Source organism: Phaenicophaeus curvirostris, chromosome 5 (genome assembly GCF_032191515.1).
Source record: "Phaenicophaeus curvirostris isolate KB17595 chromosome 5, BPBGC_Pcur_1.0, whole genome shotgun sequence".
In the NCBI taxonomy this organism is placed as follows: domain Eukaryota; kingdom Metazoa; phylum Chordata; class Aves; order Cuculiformes; family Cuculidae; genus Phaenicophaeus; species Phaenicophaeus curvirostris.
In genome coordinates this window covers 41,538,499-41,562,976 of record NC_091396.1, presented here as the reverse complement: position 1 = coordinate 41,562,976, position 24,478 = coordinate 41,538,499, and the positions used below count along the sequence as shown (strand labels likewise).

At 37.5% G+C, this 24,478-nt stretch overlaps 1 protein-coding gene across 4 annotated transcripts in view; it reads right to left on the bottom strand.

Moving 5' to 3' along the window:
* Positions 1–1,590: 1,590 nt before the first annotated feature.
* The window catches only part of NPAS3 (neuronal PAS domain protein 3), a 617,745-nt gene continuing 594,857 nt past the window's right edge, over positions 1,591–24,478 (bottom strand). For 2 of the 4 annotated variants that reach the window (XM_069858439.1, XM_069858441.1), the window contains 3 exons: positions 11,840–11,987; positions 8,891–9,006; positions 1,592–5,924 (listed from right to left, as the gene is read on the bottom strand). In XM_069858439.1, the coding sequence (XP_069714540.1) occupies positions 4,615–5,924; positions 8,891–9,006; positions 11,840–11,987 (1,574 nt within the window). In that variant the 3' untranslated portion in view covers positions 1,592–4,614. Of the gene's footprint in view, positions 5,925–8,890; positions 9,007–11,839; positions 11,988–24,478 lie in introns of all 4 variants that reach the window. The other 2 variants (XM_069858438.1, XM_069858442.1) reach the window with 2 other exon arrangements.

The following is a 24,478-nucleotide window of genomic DNA, read 5'->3' as shown; positions in this document are numbered from 1 at the left end:
TGGTTAACACTTATTTGGAACAGGCATGTTATTCTTCCATTAAGCATTATTCTGGTCATTGTTCCAATCTCCATTTAAATTCCATTTTCCTCTCAGTTGGCATCCGTACCCTTAGCTACCTCATAAACAAGATACATTGCCAACTGGAACATGTAAGCAGAGCTGAAAGCAGTACTGCTAACCTCTGCTTCTTTCTACCCCCTGCAAGTTGGAGACATATCAAACTCACTGCTTTGAGTCTGGGAAGTGGGAATTGCTCAGACACTCAACAAGCCAGACCAGGCTATTAGGTCATTGGGCTGGCTCACTGAGCTGAAACTGTGCGTACATTTTTTTTGTGTGGTTTTTTTTTAATCACCCCAGCAAGCCAGATTCAGATGCTTTTACTTCAGCTGATTGTATCTTTTGCTGAAAACCATGCAACTGATTAGACAGTTTTACTCGGCTTTAATAAGGCAATCAAGATCTGATCCAGAATGACTAGCTCAATAGTTTTAATTTCTAAGTGGACATACAGAGGAGAAAAGATTTGGGCATCCAAAGTTGCTTATAGATTTTGGTTATGAGCAGCATTGTCTTGATTTTACATGCCCAAAATCTGCATTCTTAGAGATTATGTACTCACAATAACAAAATAAAATATGGAATCTGGAAATTCTTGTCGCAGCTGGGGGAGGCATGATAAAGAAGGCCAACAAATGAAAGAGAAAACCAGAGACCGTGTGAGAGGTTGGTAAGAAGGAATTTTTTCCCCTCCCCTGCCACAACCCAGCCCCTCCTCATGCACACAGTAGCCACTGCCAGTCAGCATACAGCGACAGGTACCTGGGGTAGCATCTCCTGTAGCATAGCTTCTCCTTGATTTGCATAGCAGAGACCAAACACACGTACTCTAGGCCTTTTTTCAAACTTGTGCAGGCATAATCACCAATGGCTGTTCCCTTTTTAGGGTCAACCACCATGTGTGGATATCTTTGCAACCAAAACTGTATTTGACTTTTTTCCCCCCTTCATTTGTGAGGCTAAGGCATTTTGCCTTGTCTACTTTACACTGGTAAATGTTTCTGTCCTCAGTTTGTAAGGCAGAAAGTCTAGCCACAGGAAACCAACAACTTTTGCCAGTCTGGGGAAAGAAAGCACACATTTAACAGAATCAGCAGCCTAGGTAGAATATAATATGACAGAAGATTTTCACTGTAACATTGTAGAGTACAAAAATGAAAATATAAAAGTGCATTTTAAATGATTAATGTACAAAAGCTGACTTTTTCCAGTGTGCATTAATCAAGAAAAAATGTACACTTTCTGTAGTGGTTAATGTTGCAGGATCATTATTCAGCTTTGATAATGTGCATAAAAATGCTCAATATGACAATGAGTTGGGGTAGCTGAGAATTTAGGATGGTGGCAAGTTTGTTGTAGTATTTGGATTAGCATTCTTAACCTACATCTTGACAGTTTCTTTCCTTCATTTCACAAGCGTTAATAAAATCTAGCTTTATCCTCTTTGATTTTGGTTATTTTTTCTTGTTTTTTTTGGTTATTTTTTTTAAACAAAACAATTAAAAAATACCTGCTCAAACAAATACTACCAGCATTCATTAGTCAGGATGGTTATATGTAAAAGAAATGATGCCAGATAGTAACAAATCCAAGAGAAGTTTATTATGAAAATGGCACCTGCGGGATGAAAAAAATTAAGTTACATAAAGACAACCATGTATGACATGTATGAGAATCTACAAAAGTATAAAAAGAACCCTGTTGTAAATGAAGTATGTACATTTCTGATTTGCAGCATTATCAATGATCAATGAAAAAAATGTTTCAAATAAGCCAGGCACTCAAGAAGTTAGATCCGGTTAGCTTAACACAAAATAAATGTACCATAGCTGTCACTTTTTAACATTTTAATTTTTTTTATATTGTAGAGTTGGTAACACTGCTAAGATTTATACGAACAGAATCCCTTTCCCCGTTATTCAGCTACTTGGCACCAGTCTCCTCATAAAAGATTTCATATATTTGTACAAGAAATAGTTAAAAACACAGACACAGTCTTCACAGGTAATGAAGTTTTTTTTTCATTTTGTAATTTTAAACACTATGGATTTAGACAGCAGCTGTGATTATCTGTTAGTTTAAATCACCAGAAATCATTTTGACACAACACAGAAACATTTATAAAAAAAACCCAAAACAACAACAGCTGTCTAGCTGTTCTTTGTAGCTGATAGGTGCACTCCTTTGATTGTTCCATAGCTAGAGTAGAGCTTCCAAAATTAAACTTTGAATTTCCTAATCAGCTTTCTCACCTTTTTTTAGACCTACTTCAAACCTTCCAATGGAACCTTTAAAAGCTTGTCAATTAAATTTGTGGTGTCCAATCCTTTTTCACTATTTTCCGCTGTGTCTTGGACCTACTTCTCAAATTCAAAGCTACTGCAGGAATTGAGTCGATGCAGTGAGTGATCAAAAATTCAAAGGACAGCTGAGTTAATATATTAGCATTGCACACATAAGCAAATATATATGACAATTCTAAGCTCAGTTTCCTTTATGAACAATGCTTGTTGACCTTTGAAAGCATTTCCCATCTCACTGGTAATTGCTCTACGTATTACTCCACCAGCCTACCTGGGAGAAGACCAAAGAAATGCACCCTCTGCTTACATTTCAAGCACAAGGGACTCTGGGAATGTTAACAACTGAGGCTACATGGCATCAATTTGCTTAATATATCTGAGCATTACTCTGTAGTGCATTGTGGGGTACACTGGAAGAGTAAGTCATACCCAGAATTCCTCTGTGGGAAAAATGGCTCCATTAACCTTGAGCTAGTTAAGAGTCTTTTATCTCTGAGAGTGAAGAAGAGAGAACAAGAAAGCGAGAGAAAGAGGGGGGAAAAAATGTGGAGAGGGGAGAGAGAGGAAGGGGGGGAGAGAGAGGTTTGAGAATACACAACAGCAAAGCAACAGCAGAAATTAAAAGGTTTACAGACAGTGGAAGCAGCATAAGGTGACATTACAGAGGAAGGCCACCACACAAAAACCACTAACCCCCAAGAATCACTGGTTCACTAGGACTGCAGGAATGGGACTTTACCACTCCGGACTAGAGATAAAGCACAGAGAAGACAAAGGACAAAACAACTACATTAGCTTAGTATATACTGCATATAGTAACACACATTGAAACTGCAATGGGACTGACAGCCAAGGACACTTACACATTGTACACATTACAGTTCTCACATCTGTTATTAGATGCCTTAACAAACAGCTGCCAAAGATGGAGTGGAAGAAGAATTTATATTTGACAGTCATTTGGAGTGTTTGACACTACACTGTGATTTCTGGCAACAAAGACAAAATAGGAGATTTCTTTTCTTTTACTTAATGTGCAGTTTTCAGTTGTAGTTATCTATTTCAAGCTTATTAACCCATTCTTTAGTTTTAAAACATATTGGTTTCAACACTAGAAATAAGGAAAAAAACAACAAAAAATAAGCAAATCAAAGAACAAAAAGAAATTTACAACCTTCCCTCTATAATATTAATGAAAAACAAAACAAAACATGTTAAATAGTTCTTTTGTTTTCTTTTTTTACTCTGAAGTGTTACTTGATGTTGTAAAATTAGCCTCAGTTACACTGAGAAAAAAAATAAAGCAAAACAATATGCACCTAAGAAACTGCTCCTTGCGTCAATTACATTGATTTTTTTTTCTTTTTAAGCACTTTTTGAAAAAGGCTTCCTGACCCATTTAAATTTGATGTGAGGCTATGCTTGTTAGTTTGGAGGTAAAAAATTTTAAGTCCTGCAGCAAATGTTAATGAGGGCTTTTGTCTTAACTAACCAAGGAGACTGCAGCACCTGACTATAAACCAGTACAGAACACATTCTTTCCAAAAAACCCAGCCCACAAGCTGCATATTGTATGAAGACATTACAGATTAATAAATGATAGCACCATGGTTTTAGAAATTAAGTTAAAGTTTCAGTAATTAACATTTAGTCCAACTTTTTAACATTCTAATCACAGGCCAGAAATTAACTTTTTAAGAACCCAAATTATTTTATGTGCAAGTAAGAAAATCTTAACCATAAAAAGAGAATTAAACTCTGCATAAAATTCTAAAATACTATCCCCTATTTTTAAAGGAATTAGGAACAAAACCCCCCTATCATTTGACTTAGTCAAACAGGGCAAATTGTTTATGCTTGTTTCTTTTGATCTTGATCATATCAAGATCATTTTGAAGTAAAACCAATGGTTGTCTTTAAAATCTCTTTACCACAACACTGAGTATTCTATGGCAGAGGCATACACATATTAAAGGCATCTTAATAAAGATGCAAAGGAAAAAACACACATCTTAGAAGAAGACAAAATGGCAGGCAACTGGTACTTCGACTCTCTGAAGGCAAAAATAAAAAAATATCTTTACATTAAAGAATAAGTCAAGTTAAAGAGAAGGGGAATGAAATGGGGACCATTATATTGAGAGAATAAGCTGACCTGCTCAAATTCAAAGTGCTAGAATTAAAGATCTAAATTAAAACACAGTCTATGCCTCAGAGTATAACACTGAACACAGTATGTGGTCATATTTCAATCCTCTTTCCGTTCCAGAGTCTGTGTAGTGTGAATGCCATTGCTGTACACAGGAAATGGAAGAGTGGAAAAAAGTCCTTCGGCAGTTGTGAACACATTCCCTGCAGGCATTTGGGTCAGACTAGCCCCGCTCACAGCACTTCCAAACGGTCCCGACATATTGAGTCGGTGAACGTGGTGGTAGAGCATTTCCATCGGTGTTTTAGGATCCAGCCCAAAGCTGGGGCTGTTAACATCAACAAAGTTAACAGCATGGGTGTTGGGAAGGAGGTTGCCCTGCATGGCTAAGGTAACTTCAGCTGGAGCATACCGAATAGTGCCAGTGGTGTAGACCCTCTGAGCAGCAGTGCTGGTTGCAGCAAGGGTTCCTGTTACCCTGTGAACCAAAGGAAGCACCACATTGCCTGCTTGTAACCTCTGAAGGGCTTCCAGATCCCCAGTGTACAACAAAGAGTTGGAAGCTGTGGGACCTCCTGGATGTTTGTCCCTTGGAGATGCTGAAAGTGGGGGTGACAAAGGGTCAGAGGACACAGGAGCCAAGGCCGAGCTGGATGAGGTGCTGAACTGAGTTTTACGGCTGGCAGTATTTTCAGTCCCCGGTGGGGTGAGAACGGAGTCTGGAATGGAGACATGTAAACTACTGCTGGCTTGGGGGGAAGGGAAGTGCTCGGAGCTGGGGGGCTTGGTCATACTGTAGGGTGATTCATTCCTTGAGATTTCCCTGTTGGGTGGATAATTCCAAATACTGCTATCATTATCAAAATTGATAGGTTCTGAGATTTCTGTTTTAATTTTGAGCACTGAGGCACTGTTTGGTGACGAGAGCAGCTGCGGCTGGTCCACCAAAGCTGAGTCAAGTCCATTTGGACTTGAAGTGCTTGACAGCCTTCTCCGGGTCATGCTGCCTCCCTTTTGCTTTTTTCTCCTCTTCTTCCTCTTTTGATGTTTGCTGGAAGACTGGCCGTTTACTTCCCCTGCACTGTCTGAGTCCTTGGCACTGTCCGAAGTCAGTGATTCACAGTTCTGCAACCGCAAGTCTGACTCACTTTCAACATAGCGCTCCACCTTGATCTGCATAGAGCCAAGAGTGCCAAAACTGTCCTCAGGGGCCTTTTGATTCTCGAAGTCAGAGTTTTCAAAGCTGTCATCACTGTCCCTGCTGTCCTGGTTGCTGGAGCTGTTCCCATCATCATTACAGTTCATTTCATTATCCGACTGATTTCCTGACTTTTTCCTGTCAGATTCAGGGTCTTCACTGTTTTCTGACTGGTTTCCTTTCTCATCTGACTTTGAGTTCTCATTGTCCTCTGAAGCAAAAGGAAAGTGAAACAAATCATTAGCAGCAAGAACTTAATATTATAACCCAAGTCCAAATTTCTACCTATCAATGAGCTTTGATTGCTCTAAACTTGTTAGGGAATATGCATTCCCTCCTGTAGAGTTACCATTTTTTGCAATGTTGTGTTGGGAGAGGTTTGATCACCATGAATCTTTCTGGCTCAGGACTGTTAATGCACTAAAAGCCTATGCTATATGGCCTCCACCTTGATTGAGTGGGGCCTCTTTATCTGCTCACTGGACTTGACAACTGTGCACATATCAGCATTGTATCTGTGTCACCCAAAGAGAAGTTGGTGTACAATCCTATTATGACTGTTACGTTATGGTGATTGTTCTTTCACATCAATGTTCTCCTACACTGGGCAGGTGTAGCACTACTTACTTATGAAGATTCTAGTCCTCTCATCTCATTTTTCTCTCACCATTGCCACTTTCAAAGTGGCATAGTATCTCTGACTTAAGTGGAATTACTGCTAATTTCCTCCTGTGTGAGAGGAGAATTGGGTCATACCCATATAAATCTGAGGGATAAACCAGTTATAATATTTCTGTTGTGTTGCTAGACTGTCTTCTTATGTTCCCTTGAAAGGAAATATATAAATAAATAAAAAAACCCCACGAAAAGCATTTCAGGCAGTGAATTAAACTCTCGAATGATCCAAGTCATCCAAGGACCACTGAAAATATCCCAGTTACAGCACTGAGCAGCTGTCACTCTTCCTGCCTGAATTCATTTAGTTGTGTTTTAGATTTTTACCTAATGCTAATACGGACGCGATAAATACTCTGCCCCACTGGACTCAGACAAGCAAAGCAGCTTTGAGAATGAATACTCTCCATTATCATACTCTGTTTGAAAGGGTCATGAAAGGCTTCAGGAGAATCCGTGTTTTACAAACCAGCCAAAAATCTTTTGTTGGGAAATAAAAGATGTTTTTTCACTCATCAGAGCCAAGTACTACCCTTTTCAATACACTCATTTTAATGGGAGAGGGGAAGGGTCAGTTTTCTCCAAGGACTGGTTACTCCTGGAGCCATGTCAATACCAAACAATTTCCCAGAAGCGCTGGAGAAGCTTGGCTTGACAAGGAACCTGCCTGAGGATTCAGGGCAATGCAATTCACAAGTCGCTTACTGGGACTTTTGCTTGAGTCACCAGCAGAAAAGACACCCTCTTTTTTTTGAAAAATAACACCCACAGAAGCAAAGTAGCAGGCACAAACCCCTAAATTTCATCCATTTTTGTTCCACCTCGGGCTGAATTACTCCTACAATTTTTTGGGTTTTTTTTCCCTGAAGATGCTTTCTTGTAAGGCCATGGTTTCTAACTGGTCAAGAGTGGTCTTAGGGAGAGGTAGTCTAAAGCTGCACAAAATTTGCCTGGAACGTTATCAGAGCATGAACTGAACTTCTTGGTTTCATCCAAGCTGTTGTTCTGATTTCAGGTCATATGGCATTTCTGTTCAATTTTTTGTAAGAAACAATCCCTTGTCTCTGCTATCTTCCAAAACTCCCAAGCATCTCCTTCTGAGATGCACACATCTGTGCACTTTTGAAGAACACTCTCTTGTTCTGCATCAGCCTTAGGAGTCATGAATTCACATGCACTTCTCACCTGGAGAATCTTTCACTGTACATGGAAAATGCAAACTGTTCTCCACCTGTGTGTTACTTTGCTGTTTAGGAACAGTGTACAAGATAGTGTACAAGGAGCACTGGGAATGGGTGAATCATAGAATCCTTAAAGTTGGAGAAGACCTCTAAGACCATCAAGTCCAACCATCAGCCCAATACCACCATGCCTACTAAACATTGTCCCAAAGTGCCACATCTACATGTCTCTTAAAAACCTCCAGGGATAGTGACTCCATCACTCCCCTGAGCAACCTGTTCCAATGCTTGACTAAGAGAAGAGATTCCCAGTTATGGTGGACAATAAGCCTATATATGTGCCCAATGTTGATTTAAACCATCCAACCAAGCTGTCAAAGGGGAACAAATATAGGCAAAAGATCAAAGAGAATAGTCATATCATATAATATAATATTAAACCCTGATTATCTTCTTGCTTTTGCTTGATTTATGTCACTGTGATCCATTTTTTTTCCATATAATTTTTGGTTGTTATGATAGACATGAGAGTACAGACATATAAATATATATATATATATATGAGATACTATTTCGTACACCCTTAGTTCTTGGGCCACCAGAAACTATGCTCCTTCAAAGACAGACGATTGATACCTGTGCCTTGGTAACCACTTTTAAAGCTAATGGGGAATATGTGAACCATCTGTGCACTGGACCATCTGTAAGATTAATTTACACATTAAGTTTGACAAGTACATTTAGCTTTTAAAAAACAGCTGAAGTCTCAGACTCAAAGAGCTTAGAAACAAGTGTTTGAACCCATATCTTCTAATAAAATATAATTCTTTTAACCCATGAAACCCCTCAAATTTTTCAATCTTTACTGCCCCCTAGTGAGACTCTTAAAAATGTATTTATACAGGAAAAAGGGTCATAAAGATTGACAGTAGAGACTTATCTTCAGAACATATGCCTATTCTGGACAGACAGGAACTAGAATTATATTAACCAGTTACAATTCCAGGTCCTCTGCACAAGGCACGATACATGCTCATGATGCTTAGCTGGGAAGTCAAATACTTAGTTCAGTGCAGAGTAGGCAAGTATATGTGCACAGAGTGGCAAGAAATATTGAGGAAACAGATACTGTGGAAATGCTGAGGTCATTACAAGATTTTGCTAGTGTTTTTCAATTTAATTTTACAGGGTTTTTTTGTTTTGCTTCATTTTGTTTTTATAATGGAACAATGATTGAGAAGTAAAAGCAACTGGGAAGCCATCCATGTGGCTCTCATGATATGAACCTTTTGTGAGTGTAAAGGCACACTGTGTGTGTTACCTGAGTTGTCCTTTGAATCTGATTCAGAGTCAGAGGTCTCTGAGGATTCTGAGGTTTTCTCTGGCAGATGAGGAAGTTGTGCAATATCCATTGGAGTGTCCTTGTACTCTGGGTTACTGAAGAGGAGAGACCAAATATAAGCACAATTGGTTTGCTACAAATATAAGCACAATTGTTTTTTCCTCTTTTCATATCAAAGTTGAGGAACAAAGAACATAAATAGGACGAATAGCAGAGCAAACACAGAAACATATACTTTCAGGTCCTCAGAGCATCACAGCAGGGACTTTATGAAGGTTTATTTTAATACTGCTGTGAAATACTTATATTGACCAGGTACTAAAACTTGTTTGATTCTAGTGAAGTTTTAGAACTATCAAAGCATTCTTACTGAAGTGGGACACCATGGCTTTTGCGATATTTAACAGTAAAGCTACACTGTGTAATCATCCAACAACAAAATATCTCAATTCTGATCCCATTACTGTGCCTGGAAGGGCAGAAAGGGTGTTTTAACTTTTCCAGTCTGTTTCTATCCCACTGGCAACATCTATTAGAATTATTACTATAACAATGTTCTCCATCAACCTTGCCAGAGCCCTTTCAATACCTGTTTCCCTCAATGTTCCTGTTTTCCACACTTTAATCAAGCAGACCATACATAAAGTTAGTAAGAAGGTGCTCAGTTAGGGCTAGAGAAAATGATCACTGCTTAAAAGAATTTGGCCAAAAAAACAGATAAAAAAGATTATATATTTTTTAAACACTGTACACATGCACCACATCATTGAGAAACTGAAAGCAGCCACTCTAACTATATGACAGATGCACATGTGCATGTTAAGATGCATATGTTAGGGATAAAGAACTGTCAACACACCCATTATAATCATATCTTCATCTGCTCATGTGTTGCTCACCTGTGACTTGTTAGCAATGAACATGACTGCAATATAAAAAAGCTACACTACCAGAGAAACTGACCCCTTCCCCCATTCCTCTGCTTTTTCTTGGTTTGTACCTTTTAAAACATGTTCCTTTCCCAAACTGGTGCAAAGCCAGGGGAACAGACACAGTTAGACATATGTGGCATAGGAATGTTGAAAATAAACAAGGCAGAACAAATTCCAGCCTGGTGATAGAGCAGAAAATCTGCAGTCCTGTGTAGAACAATATGAGGCAGCACTGGGGTAGACAGACATGCTATCACAATGACACTGTGCCTATATTCAGCCTATTACAGATTACTGTGCAAATTCAAAGTTCACACAATGCACATCAAAATGCCCTTCTTATGATTATAATCTTTATGGTTTTGTCCTGACAAAATGACTTTCTTCTGTTACATCCCAGGGCAGTCCCCAAATTTGCCCCCTCCAAGCAAAAGATGTTTGAGGCTTTCACACTGTGAATAACAAATTGCTAGAACAAGAACAGCATTAATCCTCCCTGTCACTATAATTAGTCTATCCTTTTACAGACAGCTGAATCATACTTTCTAATGCATGGAAATGTATACAGACCAGTACTCCTGCTAAGAGTAGGCCTAATTATGCCTTGATCTGTCATTAAAATATTATTTGGACATTTGGATCCTTTGTGGATTCCAGAACTAGGAGAGATCTAAACTAAAAATACAAATTTAGTGGAGAAATTAATCTCTCTCTAATTGACTGGTGAAGGGAAAGTAGCAGAAAAATTAAGTTCTGGGTGGAGAGTTGAGGAAGACGCACTGCTTGAAAGGGACAAAAAAGTAGCAAGGTAAGAATATATTCGGAACAGGCTGTGTTCAATCATAGCAGGGCAGAAACATGCAAGCCCCCGTGAACACTCCACTGCTGTGGAAGGTTTCCCACAGTACCTCTCAATGCTCTCCTGCCAGGAGTTGCTTCCTCCTCTAACCCAAAAGGGTAATCAAAAATATTTCAATGTGCAAGTTTAGGCAGGCACAGTCTCTTCAGGGCTCGCTGGACTTGGCATAATAAGTCACAATCTAACCCCTAGACATCAGTTTGAACTCTCAAAGCATCAAAGGGAATGTAACAAACCATGACAAGCAACTTAAAGGAGAACAGGCCAGAAAATGACAATCGCATTTCATGACAATCTCCAGGTTTCATATTTTATTTGTTTGTTTGTTCTGCTCCAGAAGGAAACAGAAAATCCCCCAATCTTATTGAATATTTTCACAAACAAGAATGTGTTGAAAAGAATTTTCTGATGAGAAAGGTCAGGTTTATAATTCACTGTCTCTCAGAGACTGTTACTCAGAAACCAGTCCTTTAAAAATACTTGGGCTTTGGTAAAAGAATTTCTCAGGGAAGAGCCTTTCATTCAAGGTTTCTGTTTAAAATAGTTCTAATTGTTTAAAATAATTGTAATTGCTAGTTTTATTTTTAAATTCTATTTTGCATTTTTCAGTGTGAATACAGTCTGGTGGTTACAGGAGCAGCATATCAATTCAAGGACTTTCTCCTGAGAAAACTCTCTGAAGTGAACTGGCAAACACTTTTCATAGAGACATTTTTGTAGCACTCCAGAAGTTTGCTTCCATGCATTTTAAATAACCAAATAAACCAGTACCCAACACTTCACATCAGAATTTATAACACAGCTATTGAAAGTTGGTGTGGATAATTTTCATCTTTTAGCTCAGGTTGAGTAGATTTCAAGGCAGTGGGGGCATGCAATAAATGGAGGAGGGTTTATCTGAAGACTAAGGCAGCATAATAAATGAAGAATATTCCAGTGTACTGAGACATGACAGATGACTCAATAAATATAACCAAATGGCTTTGAGGTTAAATTTCTCACATGAAATTTTCTCCTCAACTTTTACCAGTAGGCAATTGTTTTTTTCCCTAAAACTCTCACCAACATGGGCAAGCAACTGAGGTAGCAGTTCCAGTGAAAGAAGTGACCTACCTAGAAGGTAAGGAGATGACCTACCTAAGAAGGTAATTGACCCAGATGATATTCTTCTCACTTGCATTCTTGGCATTGACAGCTATGGTTGCACTAGACTGTATCCAGATATAACCTCCATTCTTCTGCATCCAACGGTAATACTTTGTTACACATTGACCCTTATTCAGCACTGGCAAAAAAATACAAACAAGACAGAGGCAAGATACAGTGCATGTTAGAACTGCAGTCAAATGAGCTTCATTGTACAACATGCCACAAGTATAAGCAGAAGATACTTGGCTTCCTTTAGGTTTAATGCAGCATGCCAGTGAGATGACAAACAGGATCTGAATTTCAGTGTGACTAGATGTATGTTTTATACCACTTTTTAAAGTATAATTTAAATCTGGTTTTGGAAGCTCTAGTGAAAGAAGAAAAGTAAAAAGAACTACAAATCTCTTTGGTTCACAGAATACTTATTGCTGTGTGGACATTTTCAATGCACTCAATGTCAAACTGTAAAAAAAAGAAAAGAGAAAAAAAGAGGCAAATTTATATGTGATTTATTCATAGCTCCTAGGTAGACCTCTTTGAGATTCTGGATATTTGAAAGGTTTGGGAAGATACTCTACCCCTGCTGCTTTGATCATTTCTCCTTATTGCAGGCGATATCAACCACTGAACTTATACATCTGTTTCTTTGATCTTGTCAAACAGAATTTACAGTTCTCAGATGAACCAAATCTCCACTGGTCAGTGGGGGGAAAGTCTTGGGAGACTTTACTTTCTACCAGAGCAAAGTAAATCCACCAACAGACTGAGAAAGAGGCCTAAGGGAGGAACAGAATTGCTTGGTTAGAGCCAAACAGTGACAGCTCTCTCTGATGTCTGAAATATGCTAGGAAACAGAGAAACAAGTAAAAGCAATCAGTAACGTGAAATGGTGTTATTAAATGCTCACAGCAAGAAGGCTTAAAAATACAGATGTTAAAAGTAGTACTTCAGCCAAAATACCGCCAAGTTGAAATGGATTTGGTTTGCATGTGATGCTCCCGTGTCAAGAGAATGGGATGAAACATAAATCTTTCAGTGGAAGGGACTGGCACAGTTTTAAAGAACACCTAAACTATACAAAATCTGGGGTACTCTTGTTACTGGAGCACTTCCTCTCCTGCATTTCTCACTAATCCCATAAAGCTTTGTACACTAGAGGGCAGTGTGCATTCACATACACCTTCTGCTTTTGTCATGTCCTTGTCTCCGTCTGCTAAAATGAAAAACCTCTAACTGCTGTAATAAATTTGGCTAAATTAGCTGCTAAATGGTTATCTCAAGTAATATGTATTTGCATTAATCATCTTGCTCGAAACCAGAACAAGCCAGAGTCCTAAAGACATAGTAAATTCATATTGTCCATTTAATTACGGCTAATAAGTGCTTCATATACAATAGTTTCATGAAGTACATTTTTATTTTTTTTTGTAGAGGGAAAAGAAAAAAGTCACTTTGGAAAAGAATAAGTATTTAAGGCAGTTAAAGTTCCTACCATAAATGTGACAAATGACACTTTGGAGCTTTTGAGTTAACCAAATTTCTATATCCCTAATTATATCTATGAATGTATCTATAGCTAAATCCATGTACAACAGATTAACTACAGAAAAGGATATTTACAAGGGCAGCTAAACAAACACAGACACTCTTACCTTGGAGGGATCCCCCCATCCCCACTCCAATTTTTCAACTACTGAATTAAAAAATGCATGTCAAAAAGTGCAATGTAAAGTGAATGTAAAGTGCAAATTAGGTTCACCTATAATATAAACAAACTTGTGGTCTGGGCCCTGCTGTTTTTCAGCAAACTTTTGCTTGTTTCTAGCAGAGATCCGTAAGTTTCCCTAAATCTTTACTTTTGTATTCCAAGCTCTAAATATTCTGCTATGATAATTCATTGGTTTCAAAACCTCATTATACAGCAGAATGAAGATAAAATATGAACAACTGACTATCCAGCATTTCTGTCAAAGCAATGTTGTATGCTACTTTAGAAAACAATCTCACACAGATTAGCCCCACTTTATCAGTTATGAAGAACAAGAGAAGAAAAACACTGCTGTAACTTTTGATTACAATACACTTTTCTGTTACAGAAAAATAGGACATTCAAAATACTCTGCTTACAGTTGACAGCAAAACTGATGTGCCTGGAAATCTGGAGTGATACTCACTTCTTTCTAAAAACCTGAACACCTACAGATTCATGCAGAAATGATCAACAAATCTATCTGTACTTTTATCTACTAAGTATAATGTTGTCTTCTTTATAACAGGTTTCACCTGAGGAGTTTACCATGCTATACAAATACTGAAGGACGAATCCTCTCAACTGCACACATGCACATTTGAAAGTCAAGGTACCAGGTGAGTCGCTAGCCAGTGACAGAAGAGCACACTGCTGTTTGGCATAGTGATAGCTGTGAGGATCCAGATCCTCCAGCTCTTTCAGTCCATTTCATCCTAAACAAGTCCTACCTCCTTCAGTACCTTTTATACTGTTTTTTTGCACCACTGGAAAAGTCTGTCATGAGCTGAACAGAGCATTCATTTCAGAACTACGGAAAAAAAGGGTGAAATTAAAATCTTATAAGTGATTTCTGAAGGAAAAGGTGATTGTTTTTTCAATAAAGAGAATTCAGTGCATCAGAGTTGCATGCAAACCATCTACAGTCAGAATTCATGCTCCCAAATTACTATATATCCAAAGAATATTTGAAATGCTGTCTTGAAAATGAGCTTTCCACAAAATTAATCTACCTGCAAATACCCAACTCTATTTGGCCAACTCAGATATATTAGCACATACACAGGATTTTCCTTCCTGCATCTGTCTAAAGCATGTTTCATATGAGAGCTTTGTGGACCACACTCTGAAGGAAGTCCTACGATTCAACATAAAAATTCTCTCTGTAAAGAGATTCTCCAGCAGCCCAGCTGTGCTGTGCTGCTAAATCTGGTTCTTATGTCCTTTGAGAGCACAACACGTACAACCAAACCAGTTCTGAAAGCTCATACTACAGTTCAGGAAGAAATTTCTCTAGAAATTTCTCAATGTGATGAAAAATGGAAAAAAAACTGAAATGTTTTCTAATTTTTCCAACTGTTGGCACTGCCAAGCTGAAACTTAGAAATCAGTTGAGAATTTTGAGAAAACAAGCAGCTAGGACACATCAGGGTGTGAAATCTATCTGGTTTATTGATAAACTAGTGTTACTGAATAAAGCCCAGTTTCATTTTGAGGATATTCAGTTTGCCAGTATAGGGAGTCCTTTAATAAAGTTGCTGAATGAAAGTAAAGAATTAGTCCACCTTCAGTTCTGCACATGAAGTCACATTTTGTTACTTGCAACACATTCCAGCTTAGCATAAACTTCTGAAAAAGCAATGGCATGTGGACCAAGTCCTGAAATTATTCAGACTGCACTTAAGGCAAATCAGGGTTGAGCTCTACATTTCTGTACACCGAGAAATGCAAAGAGTTTTAAATTTCTATTTGTATTATACGCAGTACCCAGCCTGACAGGCAAGGCGGTATGGGCGAAGGTGAGACTTGTAACCACATTGGTGGGACAGCTTCTGTGTCTGAAGTTACATGGGGGTATGCAAGACTGGGTGTATCAGTCCATTTATAGGAATAGCAAGGGAGATGATTTCTTTTACAGGCTTAGTTTTGTCTGCTAACCAATGCACAAGTCTCCAAAATGTTAATGGTAGTTACATATTTAAAAGAAAATAAAAAGGTCTTGTTACTGAGCTGCATTGTGTGGAAATACAGATTAATCTTTCAAACACTGGATTTCAGCTTAATAGCTGTCATGAACAATCTTTACAATGAGTTTAACTGTGAACAGGAGAATGAAACAAATCTTACATACTAACAATAGGGTGACAAATACAATTATATATATACATATATATAAACCCTTTACTTAAAGGGAATAGCTGAGGGTTAATGTTTTAAAACTGGTGACATTTATTTCCTAAGTTGGTGGATGCTAAACTTGACTAAAATTTGCTGAAATGTTACCTAGTTATTAAATTTGAATTCAGTGGTTAGCATGCAAGAAATTAACAGAATGTCATGCTAAGAACTAAAAAAAAAAACTCACTTATTTCTCAACGTATGAATATATTGCTATGTACACAGTTCCCAACAGAGGGATTTCAGTTTTCCTTGGTAGCTTTGTGCACAAGAATATTCTTGTAGCAGTGGAATGAAAGAGGGGGAAGAAGAAAAAACAGTCAGTGTTCTTTGCAGGAACCTATTTCTGTTAGAAAAATCAAAATAAATCAGTAGAAGTTTGTCTTCAGAAATATAGTTACAAAAAGAAAAAGGAACATAGTTTCTTCCTGTAAGGCTGTTCTGAGAAATCAAAGCCAAACCTTCTAAATGGTGAGCTGTGTTTTAAAAGAAGGAAGTAGCTTAATTCAGTTTGGAGAGGAGATGAAGAAATTGTGTATCAAAAGCAGTCTTTTAGCAAAGTCTCTTACAAAAGGACATTTTACTCATGTGCATATGCATTTAAAAGCTACACTATATTGCGTATTCAGGTAAGTATTGAGTAAATAGGAAATGATGAGATCATCTTACATATTCACAGAGCTTCACAAAGAGGGTCTTTATAATTGGTGAAAATATTGAGGTTACATCTGCTGTGCTATTCACCCTTCTCCTTGAAATACCTTTATCCATGACTGTGTGGTATTGATACTGAATTACCCCTGAGATAAACTTATAAGAATATTTTTGATTTACTGTATCAGGATGAAAATGCCATGCTTAATACCATAGTTGGATACTTAGCTGCAGCCACAACTACTCTTTCTACATTCACAAAACTGGCAGACTAAACATGAAAAGGAATACTGACTCTTTAATCTCCACTTCTCCACCTAAGGCCCAAGGCAAGCTGACAGGGTAACTTCGTTCTGGAAACAGAGAGGTTTTTATTTTTTTTAATTCTGGATTACTTTTTCTTCTGCTTTTGAAAACTGTGGGCTATGGGGGAATGAACCTGGCATAGACTTAAAACAAGAACAAGTTTCTTTATCTGAAAAGTTACAGTCCTTGATGCTTACAGGAAGGTCATTTTCAAAACCCACAGGAAAAATAGCATCACAGCCAGAAACAGTGCATTAAGTGCCTTATTTGCTCTTAACGGAGACAGTTTTTCATTTATAACAGCTCCGAGGATCAAGTGAGCCTTTGATGTTGTAAGGACTTTTCTATAGATTTTGCAATTAGTGAGTTAGATTTTTTAAATAGTAGGTATCCACAAACCGGATTTTAGCAATGAAAAAAACTATGGAGCAATATTTAGCAACGTTAAATAGTGTTTGTTACTTAAATAGAATTATGAGCTAGAGGATAGGAGACCTGTAAGCGTTGTGTAAGCAAACATGTGCTATCTACGTAATTCTCTACAGACAATTCTATTTCAGATTTACTATGCAGGGTGGGGTGAGGAGGAGGGGATATAAACCAGGACACTGTGTGAATGCGTTCTCTTCCCACTATGCCAAAAGCGCAGCCTCCTCAGCAGACTGCTTGGAGAAGAATGCCACCTTCCCATCACAAAAGTCCCCATGGGTCACATTGCTCTACCTCCCGTCATTGCAGAGAGTTGATTACCAGCCCTGGGTTGCTTACAGTATCTCAACAGAGTTCTCTTAAGAAAAAGGGAAATATGATAACTGTTTAGAAAAGCATCAGTTCTGTGAGGCTTTAGAAAGCTGCATTTTACTTATGCCACATGGCAGGAGGAAGTCCTAAGTGTTGGACAGAGCATATCTTTTTCAGGTTTGGGTAGAATGCAGTGTATTGTGTCAATAATATTGACTTAAGACTTTGGCTTCTATCATGATATGAATATTAGACAGTAATAATTGTGGGCCTCTAAACATAAATGCATCTTTTGCAAAGTCAAATAGGAAGTAGCAGTTCCTATTCAAGCAAGAAAACTGCCTCGCTGGTACCCAGACTCCAAACTCGACTTCTTCATTCACCTGTGATATTTCTTTAAATCATATACAGTCTGAAAATGCTAAATGTAGCAATTGACTTGTTTCTTACTTCTGCAATATGGAATATTGTTTAATCTTCCAGTGTAGGAATGTTATATACTTAAATACTTGAAAAATTATGCAAAAGTAAGGATCAACAACCTTGCAGGGGGAAAAAAAAAAAGTCTTAATCAACCTTTTAGGAAAAACTGGAAAACTTTAGAAATTTTAAAAATAGGCAACTTTTTTCCTGCCTCACTTACAGAAAATCAGATGATAAAAATGGTGTGAGTCAAACTGTTACAAAAATGTTGATTCACAATAGGATCAAAGTTTGTAGCTCAAAGTCATCACTTGCCAAATACACTGAGAAAAGCCTTGCATGCTACATGCTCAGTCAGGGAAGAAAAGTAGCTCTAAACAGTAAAAGCAGCTTGCGAAAATATCAGTGGATTTTGTAGCCTGCCCTGCTCCTGAAAATTCCTAGCTGCTGTTAGAGCCTTAATTTGATTCCAAATTACCTTACATAAGAACCAGAAAGATGTTTTGTTCAAAATCAACCCAATGTCATCAGCTTACATGACTTATGCCCACAGCAGAAGAACACATTTATTAAAACCACGCAAAAGCAGGGGAAAAAAAGTATCTCCCAGCACTAAGCACACATCATCATCTTCTACTTAAACAAAAGCTACACTTTTCTTCACATCTCCCTTTCATGGTGGTTATGACATACCATTTGCCCATGGTCCTTAATTTAAAATTACGATTTTATAATCATGCTTAACAATAACTATTAACAAGAATATACAATGTCAGGTAGGATGTTTCTTTTAAAGCATTATGTGGATACTGATCGAATGCAATGACAGCATTATAATACATAATTCAATGTATCACTAGATGCATTCTTTAATGGTAGCTTACATCACTTAATGATATTTAATGATAAACTGAATGGAAAAATGTACACTGGATTTGTCACCAAGGATTCTCTAGGTTTTCTTCTCTCTTTCTTAACTTTTCTTTTCCCTCGTGATTTGTCTGTCTCCCCAGGACTTTTAAAACTTCAATCCTGCCATAAAGTGATTTCCTTCTGCTAATATTGAAACGGTCCTTTAGAAACCCAAGTCGGCTTTGAAGACCAACTTCAGACAGAACTTCCATTATCATTAATGAACTCTCTCTGTTCAAACTGGAGGGGAAAATGAAATCCCAGATCCACACTTTGCCCTCAGCTACTAAAATGCAACATCAGAGGAGAAATATGGCCTTGCTTGCTCAAGAAACTTAAATCTGTCCTCCATTTCTCCACTAATATTAATGTCCATCATATGACAACCTATGTAAGATTAATGACTTTAGAACATAACCCTTTCCATGCCAAACGTATCAGCCTACTATATACAGCTATATCTCCTACAAATAGGAAAAGAGGTCAATGTTTCATAGAAGTTAATCAAAATACAGAAGCAGATTGGCAACAACAATAATTTTCTTTTTAAACTTCATAGGTTAAAGATAGACTGTTTCAAGAGACAGGATACTACCCCTTTAAACATGCTTTCATTTCTGTGATAAGAGTCCCTGTCTGTGTACTTGGACTGAAAGAAATGAGCGGTTTTCTCAACCTAATCTCTAAAGGAAAGTGATCTACAGCACAGTGTCATGGCACAACTGAATGTTCAAATACCCTTTTAACCACCACAAAGATTTACTACAATCTCACATTTGGCATTAAACTACATTAGACATTCTAAAAGCACATTGACTCTTTATACCAGATGATTTGTAAAAAGAAAAGAAAAAACCCCCAAATTTTATACCTTTCTCCACAAGATTTAAAAAGAGAGCTCAGCACTAACAAAACAGAACAAAGAAAATCCTTTGTAAAATAAAAAAAACCCCAAAACTTCTGAAAAGGAATGATCTTATGATCCCAGAACTCAGACAACACCCCACTCACTTTGTAAGTTATCAAACATCAAACCCAACACTGATCCACCACTGGCCACTTATGGATGCTTATGGATGGCAAAGCCACAAGTGATTTATGCATGTTCTTTCAAATGAGTGCTAGTAAGACCTATTGCCACACCATCACATTTCTGATATATGCTACACACTTAACTGATAATATTTTCATATCCTTCCAACTTTCAAAAACGTCTCCCTCAGAGGCACACGGTCAACTGTCCAGACTTTTGAAAAAGTAAAAGAAGAGAAAAGAGTCAGTAGTACTAAGGTATTACTAAAGTATTTCTAACTCTGGAAAGATCTGCAACAGGTTTTTCATACTTTCACAAAGGGTTATTATAGGATGGATTATTTTACAGCCTAGTAAACTTCAAAATACTTAATCAGTCCCTCGATTTTCAACGGAGCAACACTGTTTCTGACTTAGACAACAAAGTGATGAACAATTTTGGTCTCGGTAATCTTGGAGCAAACCTCAACAATGAAGGTAAAAGGGTATCTGTCTGAAGATCTTTCCCCCTTCTTTTTTAAAGTGGCATACATTTACATTATGTAGCAAAAGTCACCACAGGAATAGTTTAGTGGACAAAGTGAAGATGAAGCTGCTGGAGGTGCACAGTAAAACCTTTTATTCCCATGATTCCCATGGCTTTGCAATTTATCATGTGCTTCTGCAATCTATCACAAGAATAATAGCAAAGTATAAATTCATCTTTGGGCTTAGAAATTTTGAGCACAAAGAGACTTTTTTTTAAAAAAAATAGCAATTAAAGGGATAATTGGAAACTGGCAGGGCCCATCAGAAGTCAGAACTCAGCCTTCACTCCACATTCCCTTAATGCAGTAGCTATACTTACACAGCTGGTACTACATGCATTTTTGTAAAATGAAAAATAGAAGAGTCTAGGTGCAAATTTCATCTGACTATGAGCTATGGAAGACTGATAATGGACAGACCACAAACCAGAATGGGAATGTACTGATCAGTATTGTATTAGATTTAATTTGAAGATGAAATAGCATATGACTGAAAATTATCTTTGAACATTTATATGGATTATTAGAATACCAAATATTACAATAGTAACAACTGTCCTCTACAAGCAGAAATTTAGGCAGTTGTATAAATTCTCATCTTTCGAGGAATGAACCAACCATGAGTTAATACAATGAGTGCAGCAATAAACAAGTTGCCCAGAGATGTGTTTCATGCCCCATCCCTAGAAACATTCAAGGTCAGGTTGAAGATGTGTCTGCTTATTGCAGGGAGGTTGGACTGGATGACCTTTAAAGGTCCCCTCCAAGCCAAACTATTCTATGATTCTGATTCTAGGAGAAGTCTATTATAGAGAAAACAAGGGTGTAAGATGTATCTAATGGCATATTGCAGAGTGTATTCCCCTTTCTTCTAAAGTAACTGGCTTTGGTCAGAGAGCAGAAAAAGAAATTAAACTAGAGATACCAGCTCCTCTCATAACCCTGCAGAAGCAAGCAAAAAAAGTTTCAGAACATGGCTAAAAGACATCAAACATGTACAGTCTTGGTTAGATTCACATCTCTTAAGACTGATTAGGACTAAGAAACAAACCCTAGGCATAGGTTAAATCCAAAATAAATGCTCTCTTTTTTTCCCTTGCAAAAATCAAAAAATATTGTCTTTATATGCCTCCATTTCTTCTAGTTTCTTATCTCCTGTTCCCTCATCTTGCTCTGTCTCCACTACCTCCAGTTAAAAGCACATAAGGATGTCAGTCTCCAATGCAGAAATCTCTGCTGGTCCATAGTATGTGAACAAAGAGGAATATTGTGCAGATGTCAGACCAATGCTTCTGTAATACTTTGAAAACAAGACTGTCATCAGGATGCCAGGCGGGCTTGGTTTAAGAATTAACTAAACACCAGACATTCTATCAGCCTAATTTAGAATCAATCTTGCTTTTTAGTGATGATAATAAACTTGTACAAACATGAGATTCATTTGTATATTTTAGCATTTTATTTCAATCCCAGAATGCAAAACTTGACATTGGAATCAGTTTGATTTTTTTGGTGATTGAAGATATTAAGCACTACAAGAGCATTGAAATTTCGATCTGATTAGGATAAAAATTCCTCAGGATCAAAACACTTCTTTTTTTCCCCCTACAGTTTTACTAATTGTGTGCTACTTGACATTGCAGAGTTATTCCACAGCATGATAGCAAAATATGTGAAGTGTATTTTACTGTTAGAAATTATCAACTCATTCTATTTGTTTTTCATGTGTTTGAGGTTATTAAGAGAATAAAAAATTATGGCTGGTGTGCATAAGTTAAAAGGATTAGTTCAACTACAGCTGGTAGGCTAAACCACTAAGCAACATTTTGTAGAGCAATAGAATTTTTCTGCTGATCATACATAAAAGAAATCATGAATATATAACTGATTTAAAAGCAGACTGAGGGGGTAATATCGCTCGAAAAATAACGGAGCCATGAAAAAGGTGAATGTAGAATAGTTTATTTTCAGAAAGACTGGATTATTCTAACAACTGGAAACCAGATAAAGTAGATCAGAGGGAGTGCTACCAAATGTTCTCATCAGAGACCTTTGCTTTATGGGAAATGAACTGCCCGGGCTCACTGTTCCTGAGGAATTGTGTTTCTTATAGCTGTAAATCAAATCCTGAAGGAATAGGATGGTATTTTCTAAGCAATATCTGAGGACAACAGGTATCTTTTTTTGTCAGTGTCAGGTTTCTAAATTTAGACCTCCACTAGGATTCAAAAATGAAACTTATATATTATATACCAATATATATACTTGTGACAGCATTCTTACAAGCAATATATTAATTTTCAAATGGTGGCATGTTATTCCATATTTGTCCAGAAGCATATTCATGGCTGCCTTCAGAGATCTTGACTTTTATCCTTCTGGCTGCTTTCTTAATGACCTTCTTGAACAATAACATCAAGTACTTGATGTTCAATGAAGATTATTAATATTTTTTTTTCAATTAAATGGAAGATGTATACTCTTACAGCATATGAAATCCATTCATTCTTAGAAAGAAATTTACTTCTTTAATCAAAAGGGATGTTATAAACCTCTGCATAACAGCGTCAACCAAAGGAAAGCAGATATGCACAGCATTATAATCCAGAGAGCAGTGAGTGTTGATTGCCCTTGCTGAGCTCTACAGACAGTACTAAGACCTGATACAACAGTAATTTTATTAATCTGCTTGATTTCTGATATTGATTTGACATAAAATGTATGATTCTAGCTTTAACATCAGGGATATTTTCATTGGAACAAGGGCCGTTCTGTCCAGGCAGGGACTCATAGCTTGGTGAAAGTGTATGCCTGACATGCAGTTCAGTCCTACAATGTTTCTATGCAGAGGTAAGTAAAAAGAGAAGATCTGATCACCTTCCAAATTCTTACAAGTGGTAAAGTATAACTGGAGGCATAAGGGGGTCTTCCTAGGGTGTTACCTCTAGATGCATAACCATGAAATGTAAAACATTCAGCTTCAGCACTTTCATGCCACACAACCTAAAGAAAAGCTCTGTTACACAGAGCTAGGAGTAGGGACTGTATTTGAGCCAGAGTACAGCTAGACCTGCAATTTTTGGATTCAAACACAACTTGTTGCAGCTTAGCCAGTTGCAGTGTGCCAGCTGATTCAACAGCTGAACCGTGATGCTGGATGGTGTACAGCTGTTAGACTAGAGAACATTTTAACTATAATATCTGTGAGAGACACTCGATTTATTGTAAGTGACATCTGTCAGGATTCTACCAGCAATTTGTTCAACACAGAGAAGATGAACAAATGAGAAGTTTCCCAAACTCCTGAAACCATGAAGCATTATAAAATGGGAAACAGATTAATAAGGCAGAATTGTAACACCAAACAATTGGCTGATTTATGAAAATGCATGATCACTGAAAGCTTGAATAAAGCAAGATAGAAACAGCATCTCTAAACTTTTTATTTCTGTTTGTAAAAAACCTGATGGTTCAATAACTTGTGGAATCACCATCATAGGTTATTGTTTTGGAATAAATGGAGGCATATGTAAAGTTGCAGTACAAACGTTGCTTTATTAATCCACAAGGGCATCAAGCTATAACTAACATAAATCTCGAAGTAGAAATTTGGACTCCACTGAACCTAATGGCATTTTTGCAATTTGCTTCACTGAGGTCAGAATTTTAGCCCATATAATTTTACTTTTTGAGGGTATAATCCCCATGTCCAGTGAAGGAAATGAAAGCTTTTCCATTGACTGTAACTGACCTTTCATTAGTGCAGCAGTTCCCTTACAAAAGACTGTTGTCATTGCTATAGTCCTGGAAGCCTTCTTCACCATTATAATCGTTATGGTCACATTCCTGAAACTGCTATTGTCTTCTTTTATGTGAGATAGCATTAACGAGGCCTGTTTTACAAAGTTTCTAATAGGCTGCTATGATCTGATACCATCAACAGCCCTCTTGATTATTTTTGTGTGATTCTGTGCAAGGTTTTCTTCTTTGTTTGTTTTCCTTTCTGATGTCTTTGAATAACCTGAGTGAGGGGCAGGATGTGGTACTCAACTTACTTCTGCAATTTTTTTCTGCTGTGTTGTCATAGAATAGGAGGAGTAGCAGTTT